This window comes from Gekko japonicus, unplaced genomic scaffold, assembly GCF_001447785.1.
Source record: "Gekko japonicus isolate JY-2015 unplaced genomic scaffold, Gekko_japonicus_V1.1 scaffold126, whole genome shotgun sequence".
Classification (NCBI taxonomy): Eukaryota; Metazoa; Chordata; class Lepidosauria; order Squamata; family Gekkonidae; genus Gekko; species Gekko japonicus.
This window is the reverse complement of record NW_015162477.1, coordinates 1,094,012-1,116,180: the sequence shown is the minus strand read 5'-3', so window position 1 is coordinate 1,116,180 and position 22,169 is coordinate 1,094,012. Positions and strand designations below refer to the sequence as shown.

Below are 22,169 nucleotides of genomic sequence, written 5' to 3'. Positions count from 1 at the left end.
TTGCAGCTTCATGTAGCACCGCAAAAGAAGTGGAGATTACCACCAACAGTTTTAATCCATCAGATGATAAAATTTACACACAGTATATATTCATATTAGGCAGATACGCCACATTCAATGTGTACTAACACTTCCAGTAGAAGGGTTGGTAATTACAGGAATTATCAAAACTGAAACATGGATCATATGAGGTATGACCTTAGCACCACTCACAGTAAAAATATTTCGAATGGCTACCTAATAACTTTCAAGCTATAGGAGCTAACCATGCTCTTACCTGGTTTAGAATACCAGGTGCCATTACTTGTGATGCTTGTAGGTTATGAGATGAGAATAAGACCACCACCTGTCTGAGATATTCAAAATCAGATTGCAATGTGTGCATACAGAATATGCTGCCAATCTGTGTTAGGTATCTGTTGTAGCTCCAGCAAAGCAGGGAGGGGGGTCTTCCAGTGGACAAGGCAGTCCCAAAGCAACGGGAGGGGGCTGTGCATCCCCTGAACTTGTCAGACCACATATCCCTATGCTATTTCTTTCCTTAGCCTTCAAACTGACTTGGAGGTTAGAATGAAATATTAAAAGCATAACACAAGAGTACAAGCCTTTCAGCATGCATCCAACTAGTTTGCTGTTACATTTGAATTCAGACCAGGAGCTCTACATCTGTATTGGTCCAATCTGTTAGACAAATCAAAAAGCCAAACTCCAGATGAAAAGGAAACTTTAAATTTGAGCCCCATTAATGCATTTTTTATTAATTAGTTTGTCAAGGCAAAGTATAAAGACAGAACATTCAAAAGATCCCATAGTTCAAGTACAAGACCCTCCTGTTTGCATGGGAGGGGAACCAATTCTGCGCCATCCCTGACCAAAGCTTCTCTGGAAAATCTCAGCCATGATTTTATGGAACTTTATACATGCAAAGGGGCCTAGTAATAAAACCACACAGACAATATTTAGTGTTTGGTCTTTAATTTTACTATTGTACAACAGAAAAGTGAATAATTTTATCCAAAAGGAACAAATTACAGATTAACTCTCTAAAAATATAGTGTTTTAGATACACACCACAAATATGATGGGGGAATGGGCAAATTAGAATGCAGAAGATTCTAGAAACCTTAGTCCCTATGAACATAACTTGCCAGAATGAAAAAAGCTGCTTACACATGGTAAAATCTACCAAGTACAAATGAAGCCAAAATGGTAGCCATTTTTATACATTTATTTTGTATTAGCTCCAAGTGCAGAAGATATAGTAGGTAAATGTCTAGAGCACATGATGCTTGCAGGAAGGGATAATATTCATGTGGACATTGCTATGCAGAAGTTTTGCAAGCATGTAAATCTCAATGCAACTAGATTTCTGAAATAGATGTAAAAACTACTTCCATTTGATAAGTTATGCAACTCAGAATCAACAATTAGATGAAAGAATACACAAGATTACAGAGGAACCTTGGTTTATTATGGAATGAGAAATTTAATCATACTCTTAAGTAGCACAAGCAAGAGTAAAATCACCTGCTATTTCTACCAACTGGACTTCTGAGGTTTCTGCACAAGTCTGTCAGTTTCCGGTGTTGTTCTACATTTTGTTAGCAAGGGAATAAATATTGAGAGATACCACGAGAGATCTGGGTGTATGCTAGGTGTAAAAAGGCTGACCCAAAACTTGCTAACAGGCCAAAGGTTTACTTTGAATCAACTGCAATGCACAGCACTTGTTTACTGACAGTAGCCTTTAAATAAGAAGCTTACCTTGAGTTATAATAGCGGCTTTTGGAACTCGTTCATTCAAGTTCTGTCTAAGCTAAACTGCCCACACCTAGTCAAAATTTAACACATTCTGATCAAAGTGTGTTTGAACATGTCTTTCAAAGCCTTGCTGGTCATAGTCAGGAGGGAATTGCTCATTGCACATTGGACACACCTTCCAGTGACTCTCAACATGTTCTTCAAACTTGGTCTGATCATAGTTAGGAGGAAACATCACTTCACAGAGTGGGCACTTCTTGATGTGCACGAAGCTTAGAAGATAAAAGAGGAAAGAACAATTGAAGATAGATGAAAAGTTGAGACCCAAGCTTGACATGCCATTGCCTGTCAAATTTTATTTACTAATGGCATTTAAATTATACTTTGAATCAGAGCAAGGCCAGAGCCAACACCAATCTTCTATGGGACTGACAAGGTGCAAGCTTTGAGAATCAGAGTTAGGGTCTTTTCCATATATTCAAGTATTCCCACAGTGTGTTTAGCCTTTATGCAAGAAGCATGCATTTTCCATTTGATAAGAGATGGCGAGAAAACTATTCAACTTATTAAAAAAAAATGGCTAGATGGGCACTGCAACATACTAATGGGGCAACAAAGAGGTTCAAAATGTAAAAGAAATTAGGATTGCAACTTTTAATTGAATAATTGGGTAACTGATCAATATGGCTTTTAGATTAAATATAGGCCCCCATCGGCACAGCCAGATGTGAGACTCCTGAGAGAGCCTGCCATCATAAAGGCCACATGGGAGCAGCTTCTTTTTTAAGGAGTGGTGTTTGTTTGAGAAGGGTGACAAAGACAGAATCAGACTGAATGGGGAAAAAACTATTCCTGAAACCAAGTTTGCTTTTCTGAGTGAAAACTGCTGTTTTTCAAAGATGGGTGAGAGATGAAATTATGCCAGTAAACAGGTATTTGTTCATTAGGGCAATTGGGACAAACAAAAGACATTATTTACAGCAATCACAATGGCAGTGTATTCAGGGTGGGGATATAATTTTTCAAGTACAAAGCCTGGGATTCAAAGAGCTTCCAATGGAAGTTTTGACTTATAATGTTTTAACATTTGACACTCCCCCATACTATTTCACAACCACTCACAGTGGATGTTTGTAAAAGTGTCTGAACTCAAATTTAACAAAGAAGGCTAATGTATGAGTATGCCACACTGCTCTATGAGAAGTCAGCTTACCTGGAATCAAAACAGAAACCTGTTCCACGCTCCTGTAAGCGAAGGTTTGGTGGATCAGGAACAGAAGGTGCATTTGCTTCATCATCCTGCAAACAAAATATGGGTTGTTATATATTTCCTTATTTCTGTTTTTAATCTCTTCAATGCTGTTTTTACTTACATTTATAAGCAAGGAAAAATATAAATATAGATCTACTGGAATTTTTTTTTCCTATTGGAAATACAGATCCATCCCTTATCTCCAATGAACTTAAGTTTGTGCAAATGGTTTCCTCTTCCATTTTGACCTCACAAACAACTCACAAGATATGCAGGCTGAGTGAGTGGCCCAATGTCACCAAGTTAGCTCCATGGCAAAGGAAGAATCCGAATCCAAGTCTCTGTAGTCCAAATCTAACATTCTAGCCACTGTACCACCACCAATTCCGATTTTCTGCAGTAGTAATACATTTCTAACTGCCAATTCTGATTATTAGAAATCAAAAATTCTCAGAGGTCACCTCATTGCAAACCCAGAGAAACTAGATCCAAATAAAACCGCAGCTCACCAAATACAGCAACATTTTATAAAGGGACTGAAACTGAAATCTAAATAGAATGACAACGTTCCAAGTCATCTAGGCCAAGCATGTCACTTTGAAGTCAACCTGTCACCTAAATTGCCCCATTTAGCTGGTTTGTTGTCACTGTCAGTTGAGCTCTCATTTCAAGAGCACTAACCACTCACAAATAGCAGCAACCACACTGATTAGTTTCACTAAATTGATGGACAACCAAGGCTTGCCTGACAGCCTATTTCAAGAGCTCAAGATAGGCTACACTGGAGAGCTAGCATTTTTAGACTGTTTCTGAGACCATAAGGGATTGGTCAGCAAGACGTAAGGATTTTAAAGGCATGATTGTAGTTTTGATGGTTCAATTGTATCACCAGTCCTTCAGATGTACCAGTCCTTGGGGGGGGGGGCACCTTAAGGATAAGAATTGTTAACTATCCACACAACCTAGGAAAGGCGAACATTTATCCTAATTATCGATTTCAAACTTCACCAAGCACCCTGAATACTAATACTCAAACATCACCAAATGGTGGCCATCAACAGATACTGTGGCAGGAAGTCAACTGGAAGCATCTCAAGTCAAATGGGAAGGAGAGTGGTATACAGAGCTAAAAATTCTGCTTACAAAGTAATAGAATACTATAATATGAAGATTATGCACTTGGCCCTCACATGCTACAGCTTTTTCAATGGGTGGTGTTTCAACCACTGTAATGGGTGACAGCAAGGAGGAAAAATACAGAATGAGTCTTCATACCACCATATTTAAGCAGCAGCTAAGGGTATTTAAGGCTAAACGAAAAGTTTGTACACAAGCTTGCCATGCAGCTGTAAGTTCTCATGGGAATGCCATTTAAAAGTGCCCTTTGGATCAGGACCACAGTGTAGAGGGGTGAGGGGCTCCTGCCTTCCCCCACCATGACACTTTCCCAATATGAACCAGGTCTGTGCAGTGTTTTTTCATGGGAGTCCCCATTGGGAATTCACAGTTGCAATATGGCTATGAACTCAACATATGTTGTAATGTATAGTCTGGCCCTTAGTACTCAGTATGTGTGAACAATGCCCAAGAGATTGGAATGGAACATCTTCCCTATGAAGAAAGGTTAGGACTCTTTAGCTTGTAGAAATGACAACTGAGAGGTGACATGACAGAGGTTTACAAAATTATGCATGAGATAGAGAAGGTAGAGAAAGAAGTACTTTTCTCCCTCGTTCACAATACAAGAACTTATGGGCATTCAATGAAATTAAAGAGCAGTAAACTTAGGAAAGATAAAAGAAAGTACTTCTTCACCCAAAGAGTAATTAACACATGGAATTCACTGCCACAGGAAGTAGTGGTGGCTACAAACATTGACAGCTTCAAGAGGGAATTGGATATAGAGCAGAGGTCCATCAGCCACAACGTATAGATGGAACACTATGTCTGGGGCAGTGATACTCTGTATTCTTGGTGCTTGGGGAGCCACAGTGGGAGCGCTTCTGGAGTTCTGGCCCTGCTGGTGTACCTCCAGATGGCACCTGGGTTTGGGCCACTGTGTGATACAGAGTGTTAGACTGGATGGGCTACTGGCTTGATTCAACATGGCTTCTCTTATGTTCTTTAGTTACACCAAACTACAGCACAAATAATTCTCCCACCACAAAAGAATTTTAAAAAGAGGCAAAGGGATTTTACATCTCTCTGATCCCCACAAATATAATGAGATGGACATATGCCTGTGAGTTCATGCATCCCTATGAAGCACACAGTGTTGGGTGCTGAGGAAAATTTCCACTAACATAAAAGAGTGTAATTCCCCCCCCTCCCTCCTGCTGACGACCACTGAATCCCCAACTTTGCAGAAGCAGCACTTACAGGATCATTTGAAGCTGCAGTGAGGGGGAGGGGCGTATGAGGGGAGGAAATCCTGTTCTGCTGGCAGAAATCCCTTCCATCAGTGGAGATTTACTGCAGGATCCATGCTAGAGTACTGTGATAGAGTAATATGGCAACAGACTCTCCTTTACACTGGATTTGATCCAAAAGTACCCTTCCACATGTGGAAGGTAACTTTCCATGAATGGAAAGGCCTCTTTATATCTTGCACTGCATATGAAAAAGAAAACTAAATTAAAAATAATAAGGTCCTGCTTGTGCAAAAAGTTGCCCAACCTCATGTCAAAGCACTGGCTATAACATCACGTGAACTCCTTGGATTCCACCTTCAGGATAGCTGCATAGATATGCTGCATAGATATGGGGCAAAAATGTTTTAAATAAACTCTTGTACCAGCATCTGCAGCAACTATTTCCCTCTATTTTATAGTTCCTTTAATCTAACCAATATTCTGCCTAGCATCTTCAGCAGAGGACCAAGTACTTTCTAAATGGATCAGAACATCCCTTTTGTTCCTAAAAGTGAATTGTAATCAGTACCCTGTAGGTGCAATCTAAAGCATTTATCTATCTCATGCTAGAACATTTTATTAGTTACAGATTGTAGCACACAAGAGAGCAGAATGTTTCTGAGGAGATTCAAAGATTATTGCATGTTACTCTCAAATATATACCAGGAAATGCAAGCTACTATTGAGGCAAGTTAATCTTCAGATATCCAAGCCAAGAAACTAATGCTTGGTATCACATTTCATGGCATAGATTTCTTTCCACAGAGTTCAGTTCTATCTACACAATCAGATATATCTACATCATCAGCTAATGAATACTCTCATGACTTACTGGCTCTGCTAGTTAATACTAGACTTGTGTGAAATTTAGCAATGCAATTTTATCAAATTAGATTTTCCTTTAAGTATTCTGAAAGCAGCCTTACAAGCCAGTCCATTGTAAGTTACTAGCCCACAAATTTTTTTTGTTAGTCTAACTTTGTTTTGTACATCTGGCAGCTACTTATAAGCACATCCATTACTTGAAAGTTATTTTCATCTCCATTTTTAAAAAAGCTTCACTGCCTCACTCCCCCCCCCCATAGCAACCAAGTGAATGCCTCACTGAATGTTTCTACAACTCTGATCTTCTAGTTATTCCAGTGGTGTATGTGAATTTAATCACATTTCTTCCCCATTCATCTAGAGGCCAGAGAATGGGAAGCTTTGTTTAAAGTAAACAAAACACACAAGGGAGGGGGACAAGGGTGGCTTCAAGGCATTCCTACTGCTTCAAGTGCCTTCCCCCAAACACCATACTGGCTGGGTCCAAGATGAGCAGCCTATTGCAGATGTGGGTGGCATCCACAAATGGCTCTGGGAGGGGACAGAAGAAAGCCACGCCCATTGCCACTCTCCGCTGATTGGGCACACCTGCCACTTTTCTCCCACCCCAGCTATGACAGTAGACAACAATCAGGTTGTTAAAGCTGAGGCTGAAATTCCTCTGCACATGTAAAAATAATCCCCCTCCATGTGAAACAGACAGACCCATGTAGCTGCTCCCTGTCATATCATTACATCTTAAGAATTTACCTTTTTTTAAAAAATTGACATGGCAGATGTTAGCCAAATTGCCTTAAATTATTAATTAGCATAGGTAAAGTTATGATTATTAATTGGCAATAGGCAAATTCGGGTCCTCACCAGTGTATACAGAAGTGCCACCTTTGCTGTAAGTATCTGGACACAGAGACTGGATGTAGTGAAATATAATGTCTCTTTACTGGAAGATATATATCATATCATTCAAACAATACACAAACACACACACATTTATACATATGCTAGGAAATAAAGATAGATTCTTAACACAGTTGCTTTAGCAGGATGTTCGTTGGTTGGGCAATATTTACCTGTCTTCATTAGTTGATACGTTTCAATGGAAGAATGGAGGGGTTTAGAAATAGAAAATGGTGAACACGTGCTCTGAACCAGCAGAACCACGTGGAGAGGGTAAGAGAGAGTAAGAGAGAGACCATGTGGTCGGGCAGCATCTTTTCTAACGTGGTGTGGGGGGGCTGGCTAGGCTGGCCACACACCCCCTCTGACACCTTCTGTTAGTCCGTCTCATAAAACATACTACTGGCTGGCTGGAAGAGGGGAGGGGGACTAAGGAGTGGTCAATGTTTGAGAGCTAGAAACTTGGTCTGGTGACTGGCACCTGGATGAATCATGAAGGCTGTATGAGTCATCTGGGCTAGGGCCTTTGTCTCTTGATGGCCCTAGCCAGGTGGCTGATGGTTGAGCAATTAGTTGCTAAGCAACTAATATTGGAGTCTCAGAGTTATGTGCAGCTTTGCAGGTTTGGAGGGGGGGGGTTGCTTACATGTGCTTGAAGAAACTCTTAATGGCGTCTGGAGTTCTCTGTCCTCATGTATTCCATGGCATGGTGTCTGAGGCTGTGTCCAGGCTTATGGAACTGCTTCATCTCACAGCAGGTAAGATGGCTAGTGACTCTGGACTATCACTGTGGCAGCAACACTAAAGGAAGGCATCCCTTTCTCAGGTGTGCAATCTCAACAGGTATTCCCAGGTACAGTCCCTTTGCACAGTTCATATTCCATAAAAACACATTGATAGGCTTGCATGGCAACACAGACATGGGAGCTGGGAATGAAATTATCCCATTTCCCACCTACAGAGAACTGTACATAACAGAATTTTTTGCTAATCATTCAAACCCAGACTTCCATGCACCAAACTGAAACGAAGGAAACAATTTCATCTGATCTCTTTTGATGGCTCATTACACGGGATGTGAGCACATGTGACAAGAAGGGCTTCTTCATCTCAAGCTCCTCAAATTCCTTTTGCTTACTTTTAAAGAGGTATCTTGATTTTATTTGCTGAAGCTAAAGGTGCCTGCCAAGGAGAGCTGTATAGCAGCGTTTGCACAAGTGCGAGCTATTCATCATCCTGTTTCTTTATATGTAAATTTTTTTTAACCTGAGAACAATTGAGTTATTTTCATTTGACAAGTATGACTATGAAGAGAACATGTTAAAACGTCTGCTTGACGTAAGACAAGAAAGGATTTCTGAAAAACAGCAACAGACTTGCCCAAAGTTGGTTTCCATTTGAGCAGATTAGGATCCTGCTACCTCATTATGAAAATCTAAGCTGTGTCAGCAAATGAGCACAAGACTTTAGCTCTGTTTCTCTTGGGTTTGCGAGAGGGCAAAGCACATAGATTAGAAAGAACACTCCACTAATTATAAACTGCAGCAGATGAGTAAAGAGGAGAAGGGCTTGTCATCTGTAATGTCTGTGCCAAGAACGATCAGATTAAATATGCAAAATGTGAAGTAAAGGTAGACAAATGCACTGAGCTCACACTCAAGACCTTAAAATAGGCTGCAGAAGTTCTGACAGTTTCCCTAATTATTCACAGTAATGGACGCAGAGGGCAAAAGGCAGGAGGAAGAGATACATTTTTCTCCATTATAGGTACTGAGCACCAGGGCTAAAATCATGCCTGTCTGAACACTGATCAGTTTCTGCAAAGGTTAATAGCAATTAAATGTGGCAAACTAGACTAAATGAGAAGCAGGTCATGATACCACTACACTTGCAAAGAGCACAAGGCTTTATAGAGGAATGTTTCTTATTAAAATGTTTCTTAAAGTTAAAGGGTGCAAAGAAACTATGGCACAGTTTATAGCACTGCTCGCTGTATTTTACTGCATACTCCAATTCCTTATTACAGTTTTACATTTGTTACACATTACATGGGCAACAAGAGTCTACATCCACCATTTAGGATAGTAAATCCTTAAAAATATACAACAGCATTTTAACATTACAGATATCTGGAAATATTTGAAAGCGAGCATATTCCACAGAGACACCTTAATATCTGTAAATGTATCTCTCTCTCTCTTGGTAAACAGTATCTTCTAAAATTAAAATTAAAATGAGCTGCCTTCTTCTGCTTGAAGAGCACTGCTACTGACATGCAACCTCTATGCCTTTTCTGGTTTGAATGAAGTTTCTGTATTTGTGGCTAAAGGAAAAAATTCCCAATTATTCCAAACTCCTAACAGATTATAGTCCACGGAAACTTCAGTTAAATACTATTTGGTTTTAAGGTGTCCCAAGATTTTTTCTGCTTTAAACGCAGACTGAAATCACATGTACACCAAGTACACACTGTACACACTGTACACTGAAATCACATGTACAGCTGCAGATCAACAGTCCTGAACAGCCTTCAGATTCAGAAATCAAGTGCATTTAAAAGTTGTTGTTCATATATCAGAAACCTGACATGTGGATTTAGAGCTGCCTTTCTATTTCTCAAACGTGTACAGGAGCAGCATGAATTCAGCCACAGTTGCTTCCATGCATTTATCTCTAATCAACGAGATATTGCACTTGCAATAGATGCCTGCACAGAGTTTCTGATCCTGGTCCAGCTTCTGCCTCTGGTTTCCCAGCACAAATCATCTGATTGGACCTCACATGTCCACAGTGTGCTTGAGGTCACTGGCTACAAGCCAGTCATTGCTAGAAGGCGCCCCACAGACTAATACTAAAGCTGCCCCGGAAGAAAGTTTTCTAGATGAAGATGACACAGAGTAAAGCTTGCACCTTAAAGTTTAAGAAATGGAAAATGTTATTGTATGCAGATACCAGCCACTTACATTGCTATCCTCGGGGTCTTCTAAACCATCAGGCCGACTGAGGTTGCGAGCAGGCTGACTGCACACTACGTTGTCCTCTATTTCCCAAGAAGGTCCTCGTACAGGCGGTCTCTGGATCTCATCAGGGTAAAAAGCACCATCTGCCCCATCTGCAATCACAATCAGGAGATTTTGCTGATGGAAAGGTGAATATTCCAAGTATTCAAGCAGAAACTCCATCAGGCGCTTACTCAGTTAAACAATCAACTTCGATGACCTGCTTGTGAAAAGTTCACAAAACAGTTACTCTGCCTGTTCTTTTTCTGTAAACATTAATTTATGAACTAGGATTATACACCACTGGTTTTGTTTGAGAAAATGAATATAATGATATATTTCTCTGTGGAATTTTTCAACAAACAAAGCTGAGGAAAATATTTTCCAACCTCTTGTTCCCTGGGTTGTATACGGGTTGCCATATTGAAGCACTGGTAGTCTAGCAGGCACAGCAGGCACCTGTCCATCATCATCAGAATTGAGGAAAAATAATGCTTGCTGAGACATCTGTCCTTCAGTGATTCTTTCTGCTTGGTTTTCTGGTCTCCTTCCAAGATTCTAAAGACCAGGTTGGGGGAAAATAAATTTTAAAAAAACCACACACACAACAGCACAGGCACAAGTCAGTCATTTTAAGATTGCAGTAAAAAAACTTAGAGCACTCAACAGTTTTACTTTGCTAAAATTTGTTCAAGATTTTACAAGTCTTCAGATATTTTCTCTATCATGCTTTACTGACCCTGGGTTAAACCTGAAGTATTAGTCTGATGTTAAAAAACTGAAGGCTAGTTTAAAAAACTATGATTTCTAGAACACTGGGTCTCTTAAATTAGTAATGTAAGGCCCTGAAAACTTTATGAAAATGCAGATTTCCCCCAAGAACAGAAATGAAACATTAACATTGCTTTTCATGTAACAGGATTCACCACTGACAAGATCTTTTGTACTTTTCATTGTTAAAACCTTGAGAAAGGATGGCTCTCTACTGGCTGTAAGTAGACAATGAAAACTGCCGAATGGAAGACAAATGTGACATGAATCTTTGTGATGTTCCAGTGATTGAACAATCTTGCATTCCACCAAAAGGCCTGTAAAGCTCAATCTGCTTTGTTTTGCTCTGGAAAGCTGCCAAAGCTTGTATCATCACAAAATTCCATTTCTTCATTTTGGCTCCCATTGCTAAAACAACTTAGCCACAATCAGATAGCTACTACTTGGGAGTCACCCCAGAAACAAACTGTTTTGTTTAAAGATAATGTTTAAAGTTTAGCCCTAGCTGAGTGTAACAAGCAAGAAAGATACAGAGTAACATGCACGGGAGGCATCAGCACAGCTGGTTTATTTCCCCATGTCCAAACTTCCAAAGAATTCCATGATAAAGGGGCCAGAATGTTTTAAACAAATGCTGCCTAAACACGTCTCAGATCCACAGATTTTGAAGCTGATTTTTTAAAAATTCTGAGCCTTTACTTTTCATAACAAAGGAATAATTAAACATTAGAAAGCTGTAATCTTTATATTAAAAGATGTGGTCTATTTTATGAACTTTAAAAAATGAGACTGCACTGTAAAGGCTCTGATGTATTTATATATTTTGTGCTTTCAAAAGGTTCAAATACCATACACAACCTTTACCTCATTATCAGCACTTGTTCATAAATTTCGCCCCATCAAGGATGCTAAAAATGTTCATTTCTATCCATCTAACATGTTATGTTTTTTCTCTTGCCCCTTCTCCAAGGACTGCCTTCTCTATCGTATGCTCTGTAAAGTGTGTCAGGCTGAAAACATGTGATTGGCCTATCATCCAGAGCTGTTCTTGGCTGGGTGGAAATTAGAACCTGAATTTCCCTGTTCCTAGTCCAACATTAACAGCTTCACTGCACTGGTACTTTTGTTCTTGTTAAAAATATAAAATTATCTAACAACATATATTAAGCATACAGATTATAGAACCTTTGATTTTTCTGTAATCCTAAACAGGTCAGTTTACAGGCATGATAAAAGGTTATTTATATAGTAATCTGATCTACATTCTACTTTAAACCTTGGTTAAAAGACTTAACATAGATCCTCATTAGTTGTTTAACATTAAATAACTAATTTCCTTATGAAAAAATATTTTTAAAGGAGTTCTTGGAAAATTAGGTCAGACTTCAAAGAGCCCCATCTGCATATCTGAACATTTCAGCACATGTGGAGCAAAGTAGCATCACAAAGAGACCACGACACATCTCTATGAGCTGAAGTCCTCACTTGATATTCTGCCTTTTGATGTTGTCCTTTACCTATAAGAACCAGGCTCATCACAATTATTTCAATGCGATTTAGGTGTGCTTAACTACCTCTGGGCTGAACTTTTATTAATTTATTCTTCTCCAGTTTCCAACTGACTTTGAAATCTAACAAGATGTACCCTTTTCTAAAAATGCACACAGTAATTTGATTATTGCAGTTTGGCTTGTGGATAATAGGAGTATTAAGCTAGGTTTTGCGTGGGCGTAATGCCAACGTTTGCACTTTTTGCATGTTCCACAGGAGAGTACCAGTGCTTGAACATATGTTAATCAAGTTCATCTTTAAGGATCTCCCACGGTATGTTCCACTCTTACCCACCATTCATATTCTAAAATTCAAGCAGCTGTGCCACAAGTTCTTTGTTTGCACTCAAGCAGCATCTGAAGGAATACATCGACATAAATTTGATTTTAGTGGTTCACTAATATGCAGCAATTATTCAGTACCTTCCCACTGCTAAGGATTCCCAAATGGGATGTCAGCTCATTTATCTGTCTGTCCTTTTCTGCCAACTGAACCTATTTAAAACACAAGTTCAAAACAGCAACCATGTTAGTGAACATTAAACATTTTCTACATATAGTTACAATTCACATGCATTTAATTGTTCAACAAATGAACATGATGTAACAGTATTTTAATTATAATGAATACTGAAGTTAACCTAATAAAAGGATTTTTCAGGTTTTTAATGTTCCTTGCTGCATAAGATTATAGTTCTGCTGCATAAGACCATAGTTCTCCTGCTGGAAAACTGCCTCTCTTGTACAAAGAGCAATGACATTGCTTTCACAACCATTTTAAGAACATAAGAGACGCCAATGTTGGATCAGGCCAAAGGCCCATCCAGTCCAACACTCTGTGTCACACAGTGGCCAGAAATACCAGTGCCATCAGGAGGTCCACCAGTGGGGCCAGGACATTAGAAGCCCTCCCACTGTTGACCCCCCCCCCAAGCACCAAGAAGACAGAGCATCACTTGCCCCAGAGCCCCTATCTATACCTTGTGGCTCATAGCCACTGATGGACCTCTGTTCCATATGCTTATCTAATTCCCTTTTGAAGCCGTCCATGCCTGTAGCCGCCACCACTTCCTGTGGCAGTGAATTCCATGTGTTAATCACTCTTTGGGTGAAGAAGTACTTCCTTTTATCCATTCTAACCCGACTGCTCTGCAGTTTCATGGAGTGCCCACGAGTTCTTGTATTGTGAGAAAGGGAGAAAAGTACCTCTTTCTCTACCTGCTCTTTCCCATGCATAATCTTATAAACCTCGATCATGTCACCCCTCAGTCGTCTGTTCTCCAAGCTAAAGAGCCCTAAACGCTTTAACCTTTCCTCATAGGGAAAGTGTTCCAACCCTTTTATCATTCGAGTTGCCCTTTTCTGCACTTTTTCCAAAGCTATAATATCCTTTTTAAGGTGTGGTGACCAGAATTGCACACAGTATTCCAGATGAGGTCGCACCATTGATTTATATAGGGGCATTATGATATTGGCTGATCTGTTTTCAATACCCTTCCTCATAATCCCCAGCATAGCATTGGCCTTCTTTATTGCAGTCACACACAGTCTCGACATTTTCAGTGAGTTATCTACTACAACTCCAAGATCTCTCTCTTGATCAGTCTCTGCCAGTTCAGACCCCATCAACGTGTATTTATATTTAGGAGTTTTGGCTCCAATGTGCATCACCTCGCACTTGGCCACATTGAACCCCATTTGCCATGTTGACGCCCACTCGCCCATCCTTGACAGATCCCTTTGGAGTGCCTCACAATCCTCAATGGTTTTCACCACCCTGAACAACTTCGTATCATCCGCAAATTTAGCCACTTCACCGCTTACTCCCATCTCCAAATCATTAATAAACAAGTTAAAAAGCAGTGGAAAAGTTCATTTCAAAAATGGTCCTTAACCAATGGCAAGATCACAACTCTGGCCCCTCTTCTTCCTGTCACATGACTCCTTATAATATGCTTGCAGACTCATGGTCCCACATTTAGAAAGGTTAAAGACCACTACCATACACTATCAAGAATCCAGCTGGAGTGGAGCAACAGCTGACACAGGACTGTGCACATCTATAGTTTCTTAGCCTATATATAGCTGAACTAAAAGTGCCGTTGTGTGAACAAAATTGGTATCAACTGGAAAACTGACCAGGGTTCATATTTGATGAACAAAGTCCTGACCTCAAACTCAGAGCAATCCACACTTTTTAAAATTCAGACATCACAAACTCTGGTTTATTCATGATGAGCTCCAGCCTGGTGAGCTCATGTCCTTGCTAGTCTCTTCCCTACATCCCCCTTGCTGTGCACAGATCCAATATTGTTTTAATAAGTCTTTAACCTAGCCACAATTTGTTGTGATGTCTGAATTCATGCTTATTTCTCGTCCTCACATTGAAATTCTAAACCCTGATTTTGAATCCTAGTTCTGGGCAAGATAGAATCCCAGTTCGTTAAACCACATCTGAACAGAGCCTAAAATTATAAGCCTTTCTCTGCCTCATAGGGCACTATAGACATCAAAGGACTAGGTAAGTTCAGTTTGGGAGTGTTCCAGGAGAGCTAATGCACAATAGACATTTGACTTAAAAGAACTATTCCATGAAGTGAGTAATTACTTCTCGAGCTCAGCAAGGCAAGAGTAACTTCTAATTGAGCAGTATTGATTTAAGCAGTAGTAACATAAACCTGAGTTACGAGAGGAGGCAGATCTTTTATTACTGTATGTAATTAAATAGGTTCAATTAAAAGTGTTAATATTAAAGTAAGAGTCAAACTTACTAGGTATTGGTCTTCCACTGCAGCTAGCTGTTGCTTCATACTCTCATTAATTTTCACTTGCTCCTTCCACTTTAGCTCCAACTTAGCTAATTCATCAGCATAGACACTGCATTTCAATTTTTCATCCTATAAATAAAATTATCAACTATCAATTCTTCTATAAATGTACAGACTTAGGCTGGTTCATGTGCAGCACAGCTGTTTCAAAGAACTGCCACCTGCCAGCTTCCTGTTGACTACCTAATCAAGCCAACTCCCATTTACTGGCTAAGATAAAGAAGTAAAGCAGTGAAAAAAATATTTCAGATTATTCAGTAGTCTGTGCAATTATTTTGATATGCTGCCATTGTTCTCACCCCAGAAAAGCAGCTGTGTGTGTGTGTGGGGGGGTGTCACCATGTACTCATTCCATTAAGCTTTGCAACTACTTAGAACACCCTTCATCCAGAAGACCAAACATAATGCCTCTTTAGGTTCAATGTGGAACAGAACCACTTATGTACCAGAATGACAGCCACTTCCAGAGGAATAATACATATAGATGTTGGCACACGATTTTTGGAGAAACAGTACTGTTCAGCAATACCAAATGAAGAATTTCATTTATGTAAATGTAAATAAAGCTCCCATCTACTTACAAAAAAACCCAGTATTTCATCTGGCTATTCTTGTTTCTTATTTGCTTTGTACAACATTCATATTCAAGCTTCATTCCAAATCAAGTATTCTAAACAATGCAAATCCCCTCCCCCAAATTCTTCCAAGATAGAACCTAGTTATGACTAACTTTTGCATCTAAACCAATTAAACTTACTTGCTGCAACAGACTGAAGCCCCACTGTTTTCAATATGACTTAGAACTAACTTTAATTGAACTGAGACTACGGACTTTAAAATTAACTAAACTATTATACATTACAGCAGCTTTTCTAGACAGGTTAATGTGAAGTATACTTTTGCAATTATTCTCTAATACTAATTCTTGCTTCTATAGTAGCCTCTTACTTACAGACATCTCCTTGCATTTCATATACTTCTCTGCTTTTTCAGCAGTTTCTTTTTTCTTGTCATGATCTTGCTCCTTTTCTGAAAACTCCAAAACTGTAACAGATGGAATGGGGCTAACTATATAGATATTGAAGAAATATAGTAATTTTTTAATTACTATTTATGTTGAGGCGACCAGATTGGTACAGAAACCACAAGCAGCTACCTGGTTCACTCAGTGGGAACGTATGCCCAACTTCCAAGAGACTTCTCTTTTGTGCTCTTCAATAAGCTAAGCAGAAACAAGCTTGAACAGGCCACATTTCAGTTGTGGATAGCTACACTTTGCTTTTGTACAACCGCACTGAAAATTTCCAGGATGGCCCATATACAAAACAATGGTTGGATGCCAAGACACACGAGAGGATTTAAGCAAACAGTCAGTATGTTAAGAACTCCCATTTCAGGGGGCATGTCATCAACTGCCTTCATTTTAAGAAAAAGAGAATTAGTCATGCTCTTTTCTTATATATAGAAATGTCCCCTTGTTTAACTAAATTAAGACAGTTCCCTACAACCTCTTAGGACATTTTGTATTCATGCCACTTTCCCCATTAACTTCTGCAAATTCATGTTACTTATTATTCTGTGAAATACTAAGAAAGAAAAGCCACATTTATACAATTAAACAGCACAATATACACCACAGGACATAGACTTTATCTAATACATTAAGTCAGAGCAGTCAATGTAAATTTTGCAAGCTGCATTTGGTCAAAGTCTCAATCCAGCCCTAAAATCCTCATCCAGCCTCACCCACCCGGAGCTTGGCAGAGAGCAACAGGGTGAAAATCCAGCATACTTTGCCAAATACATGGGGAAGCCTTGGCATACTAAATGTGTCCTAAGTGTCATATGTTGCCAACCCTCGCGCTGCAGCACTAGAAGCTTACACTCGCTAAGAACTCTGACTGTGAAGCAAGACATCTTCTAGACTAAAAAGGTAAAGGTTCCCTTGCTCGAAAGCCAGTCGAATCCAACTCTAGGGTTGCGGTGCTCATCTCCGTTTCAAAGCCGAAGAGACAGCGCTGTCTGAAGACATTTCCGTGGTCATGTGGCCGGCATGACTAAACATCGAGGCGCACGGAACGCTGTTGCCTTCCCACCGAAGTGGTACCTATTTATCTACTTGCAATTTCTTGCTTTCAAACTGCTAGGTTGGCAGGAGCTGGAACTAGAGATGGGAGCTCACTCCATCATGCGGCACCCGGGTCTCGAACTGCTGAACTACTGACCTTCCACAGCCTGCAGTTCAGCGTCTTAACCACTTGAACACTAGAAGCTTACACTCACTAAGAACTCTGACTGTGAAGCAAGACATCTTCTAGACTACTGGTATCTAAAAGGCTGACATATTTTAGACTGAACCTACTAGTATGTTACAGTCCACACACTGGACAGAAACAGAAATGAGCTAAATACTTCAAACACAGTAAAATAAATTTTACTAGCATGACTACTGCTGATTTATGGATGGTATAATATGCTGTTTCCTGCTTGCTTCTATCTGACTACAGATATACATTTGAACACAAATACAGGTATCCAGTTAAGCTTGAGCATGCACATGAAACCCCTGGGTTGCCAGACCACTGATTTTTTCCCCTTGCACAGCAAATAGGTTCCACAGAATCACTTGACTGCCACCCTAGCTCCATCAGGCTCTGTTTCCACTTCAGCGTTTCAGGTAAGGGGACTCACAGTGGAAGGGGGAAAGCAAAAGCTGAATGTGATCATTTGGTTCTCCCCCCCCCCCTCTAGTATTGATAGACTGTCTGGTTTTTGAAAGTCAGCCAGAAACAGTTGATACCTTGAGAGGCAGACAACTTTTCACCTCCAGTCTCGACCGCAGGAGTTGCACTATTTGAGCCATCTGTTAAATTCTGCTGCTTCCCTGCAATACTCTTTATTAAAAAAATGACACTAAAGATGAGTACAAACCATTGCTATACACTATTATGTTCTAGTTATGCAAAACAAAAAAGAGTCCAAGCCCTAAACATATGCAAGGTACATATTTTATGGATCAAACAATTCAATTTCTGAAGAGTCACATTTTCTTATACAAAGTTACTATAAACAAATTTACTGTTTTCTTATACAAAGTAACTATAAACAAATATGTGTTCCTCACATAACATCTGGTTTGGGAGTTCATGAACCCACTAGCACTGATTAGAAAAGTATTAAAATACTCTTCCATCTGTTCTGAAAACCAAACCCAAGTGTTCCTTTGGTAATTACATTTCCCTAAAAACAAGGGGAAACTGTATCTGCACTTCTAGTTTCCCTTCTTGATGAAAAGGAAATCAGAAATGGATGCACTCCTATGCTCCTTTGCAAGAGCCATGGCTTAAAAATCTTGATATCAAAAAGTGAAGAGTTGCCCTGTCTTACATATCTAGAACTTCAGCTGTTTAAAACCTGTGGAATACTTAAGGAAACCTTTTAGCTTCCCTCTATACAGTCATACCATTAGAGGGGGGGAAATGGAAACTGAGGAAGAAAGAAGGCCCTAAAGTAACTAAGCTGCATTAAATAACTAAGGCATTAGAAAGACAACAAGTTTATTGGGCAAAGAGATGTGGCAAAGTTTCTGAAAGAGGTTTGTCAGTGATTCCACTGTATCCCCCTTTTTTGCCATCAAATCACAGCTGACGTATGGCAACTCAGTAGGGTTTTCAAGGCAAGAGATGTTCAGAGGCAGTTTGCTATTGCCTGCCCCCATGTCACTACCCGGGCATTCTTCTCCCATTCAAATACTGCCCACGGCCAACCCTGCTTAGCTTCCAAGATCTGATGAGACTGGGCTAGCCTTATACAGACAAACTAGGTTTCCTATTAGGATACTAATTACAGGATCAAGAAAAGCACCTAGAGTATGGGGGGAGGGGAAGTCCATGCAGGGAGCCACAGATGCTGAGCAAGTTTATGCAATGGACATTTCTGCATAAACGAAGTCCTACCTGCAGCAAGTCTCTCATTTGATCAAGACTACCAGAGATGTTATTTTCCTCATAGTTATTACTAGGCTTTTCTCAAACACTCTGGTCATAACTCAAGGCTCCAGAGTGTGGATAGCCAACCTCCTTCCCCTCAACTGTCTATTTACCTGACAGACATTCACCAAATAGTTTAGTAGGCTAAGAAACACTCTCCCCACAAACTATGGGTTCAAAAATTTCAGTGATCTCTGGGGAGAGGGGAGAGACCTGGGGGGCGGAGACACAGTCTTGTGATAGTAGATTTAAGCCCTGTGCACAGAAATTCAACCATTCTTGACTACCTCTCCAAAGTAGACAAGTTACTGTGATCATTTGTTATAAATAGCTTAAAAGAACATCCCATTACCATTTTCACCATTCCAGAATATTTTATTATTATAACATTTTCAGAAAACAGTATGTCTGCCTTTTCATAGCATCTGATACTTCAGCAGACATCACAATAAATGCACATAACCAGAAGACAATGACATTATGGTACCATTAAGGTACTAGAGTTCTGGATAAGGGTCATCAAGAAGTTGCAAATATAAATAGATGACATTACATGGGCAGACCTAGTTTTGTTGTTGTACGTCTGTCTTCCATTTTCATTGTAACATCACTGCCTCAAGGCTAAATTTGGGGGGCTTCACAAAACACTTTGAACAAAACCTGTATTTGTTCAGCTTTTATTAAAACTAGACATTCTGCTACAAAGTATAGCATATCTTTCCCTTTTGGAAAATCCTTTACACCTCACAATGTAACTAACTGGTTTTATGAAGATTATCAGGAGCATAGACATTCAAAAATGCAACTTACTGTCTGGTCTACAAGTTTATTGATTTGCTTCTGCAGCTTCTGACATTCCTTAAATTTTTCCTTGTAATGTTCAGCAGCCATCTGCAGGCGGAGCTTCAAGTCTTCGACTTCCCTGCGCAGTTCTTTCTCTACAACATTTGATGCTTCCTTTAACAAAAAGAGTATGTATTTGCCCTTTAAAAGAACTCATTGATAAGTCTTTAAGCAGATAATGTAGATATTAAGAAGAACTGAAAATATTAAGAAGAAATGAAAAACAAAATTGTTTGCTTGATGCACTTTTTCTACTGTAAGGAAATTTGCTTTGTGGTGAAATACGATTTCTACTCGTACTCTTACATAACGGCTTTATTCTTTAGAAAGCATACAGACTAGCTTACTTGGAATTCCTAGTGATCTTCCATTTGGTAACCAACCACACCATTTAGTTTCACTAATCCTACTCAAACTAAAGTACCAGCAGCCAAAGGACTCCCTCCAGACCATGAGATAAATAAGCTGTACAGCTGAGCTATGCACTGCTCCATTCTGACTTACTTGGCTTAAATAGTTGATTCAAAAGCCACATATTCATCTAACTGTCAGGACGTAACTCACATACCACATTCATGGCTACTTTCATCTGTTTGATCAACATGAACTAGGACACAATTCAGTATATGAAACATCAAAATTTCCTTCTAGAAATACATTATATATATTTTCTTTTAGACTGGAAGATTTTGTTGAAAGGATACTCAAGACGTATTCAGAAATCACAGTTGTTAGGGCTACAGATGTCATTTAATAAAGCAACCATTTAAACTACCCAAAATATCATTTAAACACATAAACATTAACCAGCTCACAAGCGATCCAAGCCCCACATACATACTTCTACTTTCTAACTCCTCCACAGAGTCCAGCAGCAATGAGTAAGGAGAACAATCTGGGCTCATGGAGCCACATAGGTAGCAAAATCCCTCCACCACTTCAACAAGAGCAAGCTGGGCTCAGTGAAAGGACGGTGGCTTACACTCCCCCAGGGAGCTCAGCTCATGGAGGAGGGGAGGGTAATGGAAACAGTGGCTCTTTGCGCCCAGTCTGGTGACCTCAGCCACCTCCCTGTGAACCCAGCAGCTGTCCAGGCTAACCAGGAGGAAGTGAAATGCTTCTCTTCATACCCCAGGGTGCCTATGGGCAAAAGAGTGAGATAGGCATGGCCAAAGGTAGACAGGGGCAATGGAGGAGGCCACAAACAATGACCAAGGTAGAGGAAAGCCCACTAACAAGAGCCTGGAGATCCTCCAGCAGCAGTTGCAGCTCCCACCAAAAAGAGATCAAGGCAGGGACCACCCAAGAACCAGAAGCCCTGCTGGGCAACAGCCCTGCTCACTTTCTCGGGATTTGTGTGGGGGTGTATGGTTGTTTGAATGTTTACAGAAAAATGCAAGCTACAAAGGAATCCTTACATTTAATCATGCAAACACTAAATCATTTACATCCCTAACAGACGTTTGTTAATAAACTGTACATGAATGTGTCTAGTGTAAAATTACAAGCATAAAATTCTATCGGCTCAGTTTATGGCTATCTACCACAAAGAACTGCAGTAATCAGTCAGCATTATTGACTACCGAACTGCCAACTGTTCATGAGCCTCAATTAGGCAGATCAAGTTGGGCCTGGACAAGACAAACACAACACCAACTTACAACTCACTATCTAAACTATGCCCTGTAACACCTGGTACGTCCTCCCATATGGCTGGAGCAAAAATATGAACGGGATAATGCTTCAAGCTTATCAAACATAAAAAAAATTGATGCAAGCAAAGCAGATGCCAATCCTTTATACCAAACTGAGAGACATATTCTGCCCCCGTAGCTAGATGGCAGAAGCATTTTTAAATGGCTTTGTCAAATGTGAAAAATTAGAGTCAAGACTTAGAAGTTTGCAAGCTACCTGAAAATATCTAGCACGTGAGCCAAGCATAGCCCACTAGCACACCAGAGAATGAGGGAAATTTGCCAGTGATACAAATAGCACTTAAAAGTGCTCAACAACTTTTCTTATCATTGCAGTTTTAATGCCTAT

At 39.9% G+C, this 22,169-nt stretch overlaps 1 protein-coding gene across 2 annotated transcripts in view; it reads right to left on the bottom strand.

Moving 5' to 3' along the window:
- Positions 1-742: 742 nt before the first annotated feature.
- The window catches only part of TAX1BP1 (Tax1 (human T-cell leukemia virus type I) binding protein 1), a 50,422-nt gene continuing 28,995 nt past the window's right edge, over positions 743-22,169 (bottom strand). Inside the window, exons 10-18 of one of the 2 annotated variants that reach the window (XM_015405798.1) lie at positions 20,094-20,240; positions 18,095-18,188; positions 16,247-16,338; positions 15,238-15,363; positions 12,890-12,961; positions 10,535-10,703; positions 10,110-10,258; positions 2,975-3,060; positions 743-2,033 (exon numbers count right to left, since the gene is read on the bottom strand). In XM_015405798.1, the coding sequence (XP_015261284.1) occupies positions 1,832-2,033; positions 2,975-3,060; positions 10,110-10,258; positions 10,535-10,703; positions 12,890-12,961; positions 15,238-15,363; positions 16,247-16,338; positions 18,095-18,188; positions 20,094-20,240 (1,137 nt within the window). In that variant the 3' untranslated portion in view covers positions 743-1,831. The remainder of the gene's footprint in view (positions 2,034-2,974; positions 3,061-10,109; positions 10,259-10,534; positions 10,704-12,889; positions 12,962-15,237; positions 15,364-16,246; positions 16,339-18,094; positions 18,189-20,093; positions 20,241-22,169) is intronic. The other variant, XM_015405797.1, reaches the window with a different exon arrangement.